This window comes from Rhodnius prolixus, unplaced genomic scaffold (genome assembly GCF_049639745.1).
Source record: "Rhodnius prolixus isolate KJV_2025 unplaced genomic scaffold, Rpr scaffold_5, whole genome shotgun sequence".
NCBI lineage: Eukaryota > Metazoa > Arthropoda > Insecta > Hemiptera > Reduviidae > Rhodnius > Rhodnius prolixus.
The window spans coordinates 43,142,103-43,155,371 of record NW_027411624.1 but is presented as its reverse complement, the minus strand read 5'-3'; the positions used below and the strand labels follow the sequence as shown (position 1 = coordinate 43,155,371).

The 13,269-nt window shown below is 31.6% G+C and overlaps 1 protein-coding gene across 2 annotated transcripts; it reads left to right on the top strand.

Annotated features, from left to right (window-relative positions):
• Nucleotides 1-1,077: 1,077 nt before the first annotated feature.
• On the top strand, nt 1,078-11,686 carry Zw10 (Zeste-white 10 kinetochore protein). 2 transcript variants are annotated; one of them, XM_074134981.1, is made up of 12 exons: nt 1,078-1,105; nt 4,209-4,411; nt 5,144-5,428; nt 6,224-6,500; nt 7,045-7,329; nt 7,819-7,967; nt 8,729-8,829; nt 8,904-9,085; nt 9,461-9,667; nt 10,085-10,222; nt 10,951-11,084; nt 11,322-11,686. In XM_074134981.1, exons 1-12 carry the CDS (start codon nt 1,093-1,095, stop codon nt 11,535-11,537), a joined length of 2,190 nt encoding a protein of 729 aa, XP_073991082.1. In that variant the 5' UTR covers nt 1,078-1,092; the 3' UTR covers nt 11,538-11,686. The 2 variants fall into 2 exon arrangements, with proteins under 2 accessions (XP_073991082.1, XP_073991081.1); XM_074134980.1 differs by lacking the exon at nt 1,078-1,105 and adding an exon at nt 3,387-3,569.
• Nucleotides 11,687-13,269: the final 1,583 nt, after the last annotated feature.

Here is a 13,269-nt window from a genome sequence, read left to right as displayed (position 1 = left end):
CTTGATTTTGTCTACAAAACTCTTAGTGTTTACAAGAAAACAGTAGTGCTAATCACATGAATTATATCCATCTAAGTAGTTGTTTACATTGAATATAAATATAACCTACACTGATAACAGTGAAAATTAAGACAATAACACGAATAACTTACCAGCTGACAATGGGCGATAGGTGTTATCAGGAACAAAAAACAGTATCCGTGGAAATAACGACAACAGTTTGATAAGGAAATATTGCTTACGATGTCTCACTCACACACCACGAACTACTGCAGCTGCTACACGTGACGCAGACTGTGACCGAATGAGGAGGATAGCCGGAGCTGTTCGGCTCGGCGGTTAGCACAGAGAGAGTAGAGAGGGGCCGCAGCAGTTTCAGGGCCTGCATCCTTGAGTGGGGCGAACTCTTTGGTGAAAGTGAATCCTGCCGCTTAATTCATTCTTTATTGTGTCCTTCTTTCTCTCGTCGACAAAACCTCGGTCCCCGTCACTTTTCATCGTTCAATAAAAAAAAGTCCCGGTGTGAACTCTCTTGAAGAGACGGACTTTCTCTTATCGCTGAGGGTAGCCGGCCGATAGCTTCGCACAAACTCTACTGAAAAGTATACTGGGATAAGTCCCATTGTGTACAGACATATCAGACATTGCTCAGCAAGGAATCCAACCAGGATACTAGAATTCTAGTCTTAGGCTAGAATCGAATCCACTAACCAACAATACATCTTAGCATTGCGGGTCTAGCCTATAACCGCCTAAGGCTGGAAACATAGTGGAGCGGCGAGCAAAGCGGCGATGATAGCGAAGAGCAAAGCGGCGAAATCGAACACAAGTAAACATAAGGGACCGCGCATAGTGGCGAGCAAAGCGAAGATAGAGCAACGCTATCTCTAGAGAGTAGAGCAAAGCGTTATGACATGTTTGATTTCTTCGCTCTCATCGCGCTCAATTTGTAAAGGTTATTTTTCAAAGGTTATGGATATTGATACATTTATTGGTTTAGTTTGTTTAAAGAAACCTCTGTGGGGCCATAGTATTTGTGAAGCTACAATAGTTTTTAATAGTTAATAGTTAAAATTAATTAACAAGTAGTTAATGGAGAATTCAGGTAATTTTTGCTACATTTAATTTGGTTCTCAATCCCTTAATGCTAACTTTCATCTAAATACTAGGCAAAATTAAATTACATTTTCACGTCCTACTACTTCTGATCAGGACGAATTCTCCAATCCTTCTTCTGTAGCGTCGTACTACTCCAGTTTTTCAGATGAACAACATTAATTTACGACAAATCATGGTGTAGTGATTTAATAAAATTATTGTGTTTTTTTAGTTGACTAATTTCTTTTTATCTGCATATATTTCTATTTTATTTTTATTTATTTTGATTTTCTTATCTTAAAGTAACTGCTAGGATTAATGGGGTTACACAGATTTGTATTTAGTTAATAACCTACATAGTTAATTTTTCTATATTGTGCCTAACTCTTGTTATGAGTTGTATTACTCAAAAACAATAAAATTTGATTTTGATTAATGGGGTTACATTGGGCTAGTATGTAATCAAATGTTGATATAGACATTCGAAAATACGCATGAAACTTGCCAGGATGCTCCCGAAGTTGGTACAAGTGATGAAATTCACCAAGTTCATTTCTAGACTTATTTATGTCATGTACACTGCAGCTCCTACTACTAAGCTGCTGCAAATACCAAAGTTTCAACGAAGAATTTGCATATAAAAATAGTTCCTCCATCTTGTTTTGTCAAAAGGAGAACGCGACTAAACTCGTCACTATGTGCATGCGACTCTTTGCTCGCTGCTCGTCGCTCTCTTTGATTTGAAGCAGCTATCATCGCCGCTATGCTCGCGCGCCACTATGTTTCCAGCCTAAGATCTGAAGCAGCTATCATCGCCGCTTTGCTCGCCGCTCCACTATGTTTCCAGCCATAGGCGTCAGAGATTTCGTTCATTATACCATTTCTACACATAAACTGGTCCAAATCGAGGGGAATGAGCATAAACAGTTTATAATAGTTTGACTCAATAAAATTTAAGTAATTTTAATTTATTATTGTTGTTATTTAACTCAATTTATACATTTTCTTTAACCTTTAATTAATTTTATAATTTATATTTAATTGCTTTTGCTTTAGTATGTTGTTGATCATTTTAAAATGACGTCATTCTCCATAGGTTTGAATGAATAAATGAATGAATTTAATTTAATTTTTTTTTTTTTTAATAAGTGAAGTGTGCAGTTACAAAAAACGCATTACAAACAAAGAAATTAATCACTACGAATTGTTAAACAATTTAAATTTAATAAAAACTATATTGATAGATTTTGTGTTTTATACACAATTTGTGAACTAAATTTCATTTTTACACTACTTGTATGTAGCCTAGCCCAGGCATAAAAATAGAATGTTAGACGCAGAAACTAAGGAAATTCCAGTAAAACTAGCAAAGATTTTCCATTTCTTACCTTTTTTTATGAACTGCTACTTCCAAAACTAGCCAACCCAATGTGTATGGTCAAGAAGTTACATGAAAACAGATTGTTATGACTCATAAAACTAGCAATGATTTGCCTTTTTGAATATTTTTCTAATCCTTTTCATCCAAATCTATCCTACTGCAGTGTATTATCTAAACCAGCTGTTCAAATAGAATGAAAGAAAACAAAACGAAATAATTTCTAGTAAAACTAATTCCTTATTTCCTGGATTATACGATCAAAAAGCAGAGGAAGAAGTATGCCTAAATATATCAAAATGTTTCTTTTTATCTCAAATAACTATTTGTAGACCTAACTATGCATGGCTGGACGAAACAGGCCAGAGTAGTCCTTCCTTTATAATAAAGATTTCAAAAAACACAGAAAAAGTAGACATTCCTTTCTAGTTTCAGGGGCAAAAGTAATTTTATTTTTCAATTGGCCATTTACTCGGGCAGATTTTTATTCTGAAATAAGAATTTTCTAGTGCAGGGCTGATTGTTGCAAACATTGTTATCCTCCATTCATAATATACAAAAGTTCAAAAATCAATTGAAAACTTAGAATTTCTGCCTAGGCTCACGAAAGAAGTTATTTTTAAACTCAAATAACATACATATGTAACTGTAACTGGTAACTGGAACAGGGCTTGATGTTAGTACGGATCATTCTCATTTAATAATATATGTTACTTCTTTACTTCGGTTAATAATAAAGTAAAAGAAGTGGAAAAAATAATAAGGCAAAATCTTTTTGAAAATAGACATTTATTTAAAGTTTAGATTGTGAATTGTTAAATTTCAAGTAATTTCATGTTAGGTTACCACCTTAAACAGAGGAAGGTTTAAAAGCTTCCCGGCAAGTATTTATAACCTTCTTCAAACAAAACCGTGATATATGTAATTTAACAAGCGTTAAGTTTAAATGTTAAGTGAAAGATCTTTTTATAACTTATATTCGTTATATTAAGTTTGTAATTTTTATTTTTAAGCTGACTCAAACAATTTTATCTGAATACTAAACAAGTTAGAGAAAATATGGAATTATTGCCTGAAACAATAGCATTTAAAAGTGAGTTCAACTTATATTTTATATAACAGGAAGTGTGTATTTCCAAACATTCCACTTTATGGATTTAAAATAAGTATAATGGCTGTATGATAAACAAGTAATGATTAAAACGTTTTTAAATATATATCAAGGAAGCTTAATTTCCCAATTATTCTCTTAGAACATTTTTAACAGTCACTAGTTAACGATATTGCTTTTTTGGAATATCAAATTAAAAAAGACTTTTTAAATAAGAAAGTGAAGTCTCAGTTGTAACTTGTCTAGAAAAAATGCTGTGCAAAAAAAAGCAATGTCTCAATTTTGTTTTCAGACTTGTCTTCAACCTTCTCCAGCCGAAAAACAATGTTAACTACAGCTGAAATTACAAAGATTACAAAAGCACTCTTTAGGATTGTGTACAAATTTGGTTGCATGTTTTTCTTCTTTACTCTCTTTCATATTCAAGTAACTGAAGCTGTAGAATCATAAATTCTACTATCATAAAGAACTGTCAAGTTTGCTTTCATCAGAATCTCATATATTTTTTTTGAAATACTCAAAATACTTCCTTGTAATCCAGTTTTTCTCATGGTGTGCAGTTAAGCGAATCAAACTTTCTTAAGCATTATTTTTAAACAATTTGTATTTATTCTATTTCAGACGATAGTGATGCAATTGATTTACAAGAATGTTTAAGCGATGTTAACAAAAAGATAAACCTTCTACGAGAAGATGTAAAAGACCACATGAACTCCCATTATGTCCAGTTGCAGTCCGTAATGAGCAATAATACAAATTTGCAAGTACAAGCTGAAAAACTATTGGAAGATGTAAAAGATTTACAGTTGCGATTAGATACTCAGGTATTGATTAGTAAATTACATTTCCATTGGTAATTTTCAGTCTCTATTTTTGTCCTGCCTTCAATTCTTTAGGTGTCCCATCATTATTCATTTTTTCCTAGCGGACTCTCAAAGCTTCAATTAATCATTTTTCATAAAATGGTAAAAATAATCGAGAGTTAAACATGCCTTAAAATTATTGAAAAAAACGGTCTTCGACAGTGAATGAGTATCTTGGAGTAATAATATTTTCTATTGGTGCTTTCAAACAAAAGTTGGTTTTGTGTAGCAGAAGAAACTAGGCTGCAAAACTGACGAAAACTTGTGAACTACTTACCAAAATTTGGTGATTGTAGAAACCATCGTTGGATAATATTGCTTATTGGATATTAGACTTATTCAAGAACGTTGCTATGTATTCTCTTCTCAGTTTTTTTCTAACCCTTAAGTAGCTAATGACGAATGAGAAGATGGTACCCGAAACCTATAAGAACAATAAAAAGATTCTAGCCATTGCAGTATTTCCTTATCATTCATCATTATTTACCAAGAGACTAGAAGAACAGTAACTTAAGTAAAACGTTTAATAGAATATGGATGTAGGAAAAGTGCGTTCTTTCCCCAGTTTTCAAGTTTCTTTGTATTTTTTGTCTAAGACAATACATAAGTTATGTATCGATAAAAAAACGTACATTATCTAATAATAATATATATTTAAAGTAATGTTTTGATATGTACAATTCTTGGTCTTAGATCAAACGAGAAGTAGCGGCGCTCACTGAAGAATTGAAAAAGATGAAAGATACACTGGAAGAATCGAATATGCTTGTCGATCATGTTAATAAACTTTTAATCATTGATACGGAATTAAGTGCTGTACAATCGAAAAAAGCGAAAAATAACAGCTATTTACAAATAATGAAACATTTGGATACAGCGAGGAAATATTTAGAACAAGAATGCGGCGATATTGAATATCTAGACATCTATAAAACAATCTCAGAGACAATAACATTGTGGTACAGTGATTCTTATAAGGTGAGCAGTTTTCTTTTTTCTTTTTACATTCTTCTAATTCGAATACAGTTTTTCTGGAAACGTTTTAAGAGATCTAGGCCAGAGGTCGGCAACCTATTTTAAGTAGAGAGCCATTTCTCCTTAAATAATTTTAATAAATCTTACCAAGAGCCGCAAGGATGATAGTGTAAACTAACTCTGTAGATCATTTGTGTTCACAAATTATTATTTTATGATATTCAATAACATTTAAATGTTTTATATATTTATCTTCACATATTGCAAAGTAAATAAACAAATAAATAATAACTTAAGGAATGAAAAGGCGGCAGTCTTACAATATAAATCAAGTACTTTATTTTGATATTGTATAATTCTATTCAGTTTCGAACCTATCACATTTAAAATTATTTTTGAAAAAATACCTTTAATAAATGGAATTTTCATTCGTTCCAATAAAATTAAACTATACAATATACGATATTTTGGGCAGGCTGAAGAGCCACACAATTTCGAAAAAAGAGCCGCTGGTTGCCGACCCCTGATCTAGTCCAATAATTTTGGGAACTAGGTTTTGAACATAAATAACGTTAAAAAAAAATGGACTATTCAGGAGCAAAGTTAAGCTTCAAAAAAGTTTTAAAAAGCATTTCTTCACCATTCTTAACAATAATTTTAGTAATACGAAACAGTTGAGGTTTTTCTAATTGACAGGATTTCAGATGTTTTAAACAGGCCTAAGTTATCATATTTTGTCTTCCTCTTTAAAAATTAAAAAAAAACAAAAAAAAGCTAATACTCTTTATAAACTTTCAGGAAGTCACCAAAGCATGGGAAGAGTCTGTAAATATAAAATATTTGGAAATGGATGGCAATACGAAGACTACATTATTAAGTGTTTCTGATGATCAAGCAGAAGTGCAAAATATCTTGATGACATTGTCTCTACTTGGGGAATTACCTCGGAGGATCAGTTTATTTGCGAACTCTCTATATAAAGAGATACTAGTAACTATTACTGAAAATCATTCGACTCCAATCAGGGAAATTAAGTCAGGTTCAACAATATTGGTAGTATCCTCAAATGTAAAAGGTAATATTAATAATTATTACCATTCAATTGCCTTCTTTTTTTTAATATTCCATTATTATTAATGTTGTTAGTAATAATCACACGACTTTCTTCGTGTTGCTCACTTAGATAATCAATTCAGTTTAATTTGAAGCTCGATTGGGCCTATACGAATTTTTCTGACAATTAATACCATAAAAATTGTATAACCAACCTAGTGCAATGAAGAAAAAGATGTTAAAGAAACTCGTTCAAGCAATCTTTAAGAAAATATCAAAAAAAGTATAAAATTCACTCAGTAAAGTGAGTCGAAATGGTACCTAAATGTAGTTTTCTACTTTCTACAATTTTTTGTGAGCTATTTTGTTTATACACATTCATAACCACATACGCCTAGGCCACTTTCTAAAAATACAGTTTTTCTGACTCATGGGTCTTCAAAACAGATATTTCTGGTGAAATCTTGAAATTTAAAGTTTGTTTTTTTTCTAGTAAAGGAAAGTAAAAATAAAAAATGGTTTAAATATTTTCACATTTACATGCTCTTTTCTTTTTTCTTTTTAAGGTGCAGCAACAAATTCAAAATTAGAAACTAATTTTCCTGATTATGCACAAGTGTTGCATAATTTAACCAAAGCATTTGAATTTCTCCAAGAGACACTTGATTATGAAATCAATGAGGAGACTAGGTTTCTGAAAGAAGTTGGTGGTTACATTGGGGAAAAGTTTATAACTTTGCTAAATGAATCTTGTCTTACGCATACAATACCACGTAAAAGACAAGAATTGGAAGCTTATTCTAATGTAATAAAGGAAATATTAAGATTTGATAAACTTTTAAAAGATATGCGTAAGTATTTATTTTAATTATCCTTTATCTTTACTTACCATATTATTTGCAAATTTCGAATTCCTTTGTTCTTGAATGTAATGGTGTTGGTCATTTTTAAAATAATGGCCAGTACATTTTTGGAAAACTAATCTTACTTAGGGGCTAATCTTGTGCTTTTTGACCATTGCTACTCCCTTCGCCCAAAAATCTTCTGCCGTCAAAAACTGTCCCTTTCCATAGAGCTGAAATCTAATCCTTCTGTGATAAATTGGTGAATCCACCTCTACTTCACAACGTATTCATCAACTTTGGGTCTTCTAAGAAACCCTACTATTTAGAGATGTCCCCAAAAAAAATCACAATATCCATGAGAATATCTAATTCACACTTCGAAAGAGAAATCCATCAAAGGCATAGAACTTTTGTCTTTTCATCTTCTCTTGACGGACTCTCTTTCACCATTTTATGGATCAATGTACGGTTTAATTTTTTATTTTTATTTTTCAGAATTCTTGGATTCCACAAACAATACACTAAAACGTTATGGTGGTAATATTGAAGAATTGTTTTTAAATAAAACTATAGAAATCTATTTGGATTCAGCTAGAACGATCATGAAAAAGAATTTAGGAGAAATGATTGAAATTGAGCCCAAGGTTTTTTGTTTTTAAACAAACAAACACAAAAATACACAAGTATTTCAGTGATATTATTCACTGTATTTTATAAATAGTTTTAAATTGTCAAATATTCACTGAATTTTAACTGAACAGAAGAATTGCTAGCTTGTCAACTAACTTTTTAATATTATTATTTAGTGTTATTAATTATTTAATGGCACGAAATTCAAATAAATCTATAGTGTGAACTAATCGAAGCATTCAGAAGTTTGCGTGTAGAAAGAAATGTGATAGAGTATGTATTTATATTGTGCTTAGTTTTAAAACCCAAGCTCTAACTCATGTTTAGCTTAAAAAGAAAAGGAAATGTCTGTTGAGTACATTTTGTTCTGAACAGTAAAGTTAGAGTAAATTAGGCTCAGAAGGACCTGTCATTGATTGATTTTTCACTTTTTTGCGATTTTCTCGATTGTTTTTATCGATTTTCTTTTAACATATCTTCATAGCATTCTGAGATCACTCAGAATAATGCTCTTTGCTTTTATTTAAAATTCTTTTAATGGAAATTAATTTTATGTAATTGGTTCTGGCCATTAAACTTCCCGCACCATATTGTAGTACACCCAACATACGTAGTAGCCTAATATCATTAAGTAAACAATGTGATGTGAAGAAAAAAATCGATTATAACAGTAAGAGAAAGTTGCTTTGCTGTTAATACTAGATTTGTTTACTTTATTTTTTAGTTAAAAAAAAAGGACATAAAATAGTAACGTGCTAATTTTTGTTTTCAACAGGAAATTAAAGAAGAGGAACTAGAAAAAGCTGAAGGTGGGACATCCATTGTTTTGGATCAAATTAGTTTGGGTATATTTCAATTCCCAAAATGTTATATTAGGTATTATTGATTTTTTTCTAGTTTCAATTAGATTTTGCTATGCCTTTCTGTACTACTTCTCCATTATTTTGCAGTAAATCTGTGGAAGAATTAGTTTTATTAATTAAAGAAGTTCTTAAGGAGATAGTTACAGATCGACAAATAAATTCAGATTCTGCGCTCAGATTGTTTAGCACGGCTAGAGATATGCTAATGGTGTTTCGACTGGCTGCTATTTATCATAAAAAGAATGTGGAGAATCTACCACAACAGGCAGGTAAGTTTGCAATTACAATTTTTTGGTAATTGACACATTATTCAGTTTTTATTGTTATATGCAGAAAAAAAAATCTATGCCCAATCACAAGAAAGATGATAAATTATTATTCAATTGTAGTATGGGAATAGCATTTCTTCCCACATGAGTATAAGTGGTTTTACATAGTAGTTAACCAAAAATTGACTTTGGGCGAAGAAATATTACTGAGTGAATACCAGTGCGATTTAGATAAAGATCGACCCGAGTCGATAAACTTATTCTAATGGAATTCCTTTAACTAGTATTTTTGAAGATTGTTTTGTTTTATAAGAGTTGATCGTCAAATATAAATATAATAATTGTTTTATCTAGTTTTTTATTTTTATTTTTCAGCACTTCTATACAACAATCTCATGTATTTAGCTACCAAAGCTATGACATTGCATTTAGAATTCAGAGAGCAATATCCGCCATGTTTAGTGCAAAATATGGCTCTTTTCGTGGATTTAGTCCATCCTTTAAGAACTTCGGCGGTACAGGTGTTAGATCTACAAGTAAGCAAACAGCAGGCTGTAATAGTGGATACGATCAAACAAGCTGGTGAGTTTTTATTATTATTATTATTATCATCGACAATGTCCAATCACAGATAACTTTGAATGTAATAGTAATAACAGTGTATGGCTTACCAGCCAAACACATTATTAGTCTCTTAAAAATTAGGGTAAAATAGGTAGTTTGTCCATGATCACCGCTTGGATGTAAACATTTCTGACCAATCCTAGGGCTGCTATTCTGGTGTGTAGTTCTAGTGGAAATGCGCCAGTAACCGAAAGTATTCGGCACTACCTTGACAGGCTGTACTTGCCTCATCCTTTATTTCGAATCTCAGTTCTACATAGAATAGAATAGTAGATGGGACGGGACCTACGCCGTAAGAGGCTCAGTTTCTTCACATTCTTTGGTATCCTGTTTCCATTATCTTTCTTTTTTTTAATTTTGTATTAATCTTTTCAGGTTTCTCATCACTAAGTGAATGTGAAAAATTAGGTGATAATACCAAAAAATGTCTTAAACAATGCTTATATCAGTTATCATTTCTGAAAAATATGTGGCATGGAGTTTTGCCATCGCAAACTTATTGTAAAATTATGGGTATGTATGTTTTTGCTGTTTTAGGCCTTTAAGTGAATCTGCGTGTCTGAGTGCTTGTATAGTATATCTATTTTGTTGGAATTTATTGCTTATTGTATAAATGCAACTCTATGTATTGTAACGTTTATTCCTGTACAATACACCCAAATAAATAATTTTTTTTTAAATATTGGAATTTTGCTAAATTAATTAATTGACAGCCAATTAATAATATAGATATATTATACATTTTTCTCAGCTTATTATATTATTTCTGTCGTGTGGACAAATCATTACACCGTGCTTGAGTCTTTCTCTATATTACAGACTGTACGAAGAGATGAAGATGTATGTAAAATGCTTCTCAAATTGTGTGGTTAGCTTTCAACCTACTTATAGTTCTGACCTTTGCTTTTATTAGAAAAAGTTAGAGGTTCCCTTGGACCCTAATATTGTTGGAAGTTCCTGTATTACTATATTTTGTACACTTAAGCACCACCTTTTTTTTCCTTTAGATCCATAGGCGCTAATCTGATACGTATTTTCCACTTCTGTATCATCGGTGGACACCTTGGGAAGCATTCTACACATTCATTTATTTTTAAGTCTTATTTATTGAAATGTTCCAATTTAATTAAGCAAATTAAGTTTTCAGATTCATGTATGAAGGTACTTTTTCAGGGGTAGTTCATTTAAAATTAAGATTATTAAAACTCTTAATTTCTTGTTTTGTTTTTTTATTATTATAGGTCAATTATGTTATATCTTCATCGAAGAAATCATTAGTAATGTGTTAGCGACTAAAGATATAACAGCTGACACAACTTTAGAGTTGGCCGCAGTGTTTGACAGTATACAAAAGGACGTGCCTTCCTTGTTTACGGTAATGCATTTCTTTGTTCATATAAATTTTTAGATCTAATCATTAATCAATTTTTTTTAAATACGGTATTGTACGGCCTTACGGCTTTCATAATATTGGTAGGGAATTAAGAAGAAATGTTAAATTTCTGCTAGGAGAAGTTGCAACTAGGACAGTAAAAGAAAGTTATGCGATTTTCAGCACTTTTTTTTTTTAAATTTTTGAAAGATAACAAGCTGTTTCTTTTTTAATCTACAGGAACCCAAAGAAGTACATCGTTATGTAAAAAACTGGACAAAGTTCAGTGAACTAGTCTATGTTCTTAGTGGCACTTTGACCGAGATTGAAGAGAGGTGGGCAGACGGTAAAGGTCCGTTAGCGAATGAATTCACACCAGTCCAGTTGAAACATCTAATTAAAGCACTGTTTCAAACTTCAGATCGGAGAGCTGCCGTTCTTGCAGCTATAAACTAAATATATATACATATATGTACAAAAATATATCTGTAAACGAAGAATATATTTTTTAAATATGTATTACATAATTGTAATTACCTTTTTTAAAAGATTTTTTTTACAGCCATTATTATTATTGTTTATTTTAAAGAGCAGCTTGCTCAAAATGTCAGTTTATTCATTGAGAAGGAAGTTTCTAGTTTATTTTATGTCATTTTATGGGCTGCATCTCTTTGTGATATATCAATTTAAAAAATATAAACACTATTTTGTTATTCAGATTTTATTTAACCAGTTATGAATGTTATTATATTTTATAAAAAATACATATATTTACTTACATGTATTCAAATTCAATTAGTTACAGAATGGTTGTCAACAGCACAATTATAGAAGCACAAGTCAGGAATAAAAGTATTTTTGTACGCAAAGCAAATCAGTTACCACAGTTTTTCAATCAATTCAGATGTTACAGCTTAATTCAGCTCTTAACACTCTCTTTGATTCAATACGCATAAACTACATCAAGTACGGAAATGCTGATTTGAGAAAGGCAACAGCGTCGTTCTGGAAGTGGACTTCTTTGGAGAAGACAATCAATACAAAAATATTAGCCTCCAACAAGAACGTTTTAGGGAGGGTTATAGTTTTTCAGCTGCCATTTGCAGTTTATTTGATAAAAGATCCAAAACCGAGAATCCAAATGAGTGTCCTGATTGGCGAATGACGAAGGTTGCTACTAATGGTAGTTAATGACATGAGTGCGTAGTGTTAATGGTGAAGGGTATCTGAGAACTTTGGTTTAGGTCGCTCTGGTCTTAATCCAAGACTACTTATTGAAGTACATATACCCTTCTGGGTTATGAGCATTCGCTCATCAGTACATGAGAAGACTAGTTTTGATACTTTTGTTCATGCTGTTCAAGCAATGCTCGTACCTCAGCGTGCAAGATTTAGTACCAATTTCCTTCAGCATTTTACCATCGCCAGTCCTTCTTCCGATTTGAACCCTATCAAACATGTATGGTCAGTGCTAAGACTTTTCCCTCAATTAGCAGACAATTAAAGCCTGCAAGCTTGCGGAGACTTAAGAAAAGTATCGATCAGCTCATTCAAAGCATTCACATAAGAGAACAAATTGTTAATCGTATTGACGTAACATATTATTAACCTTTGTCTGAATTTTTACCCCTCAATAAAGTCATTACTAGGGACAATGTGAGAAAACTTTCATGAATACAACTTTAAATTGCACATAAGTCGTTTTAATCGAGAAATTCATTTAATGGGAAAATAAAACAAGCCGAATTATTAATAATATACATATATTGATTCGTAACATTTTATTTAACAGATTTCATATTTCAATACTTAATATAAAATTAATTTTCCCTTAAAATTATAATAAAAGTTTGTTAAAAATATCTTATATCAGACCTTTCTGGGTTATAAAGCTTTGGAGCTCCCACAGGTGTGAGCGCTCCTGTTCGTAAAAGTATTTTTTGGTGTCACAAACATCAAACAGTGCGCGAACAATATTTTAGCGAAATGCACAGAACGCACAACAGAGATAACCTTTTCAATTCGCAACCAACATAACCTGCAAACTAGTTTGCTTCAAAGAAGCTTTTCTCATGTTAATAGTTTCCGTTAGATGATTACAAATTTAATTTAATGTTTGAAAGATTACCAAATTCAAAAGTTTTTTGTCCCATATTGGCCAAAAAAAAGTCTTGGAGAAAAAAAATAT

What these genes read in the sequence shown, in the direction of transcription:
- Zw10 (XM_074134980.1), top strand. Translation starts at nt 3,536, where the DNA reads ATGGAATTATTGCCTGAAACAATAGCATTTAAAA. An exon ending in AGTATCCTCAAATGTAAAAG is followed by an intron (nt 6,501 to 7,044) that starts GTAATATTAATA and finishes TTTCTTTTTAAG; the next exon opens with GTGCAGCAACAAATTCAAAA. An exon ending in TAAACTTTTAAAAGATATGC is followed by an intron (nt 7,330 to 7,818) that starts GTAAGTATTTAT and finishes TTTATTTTTCAG; the next exon opens with AATTCTTGGATTCCACAAAC.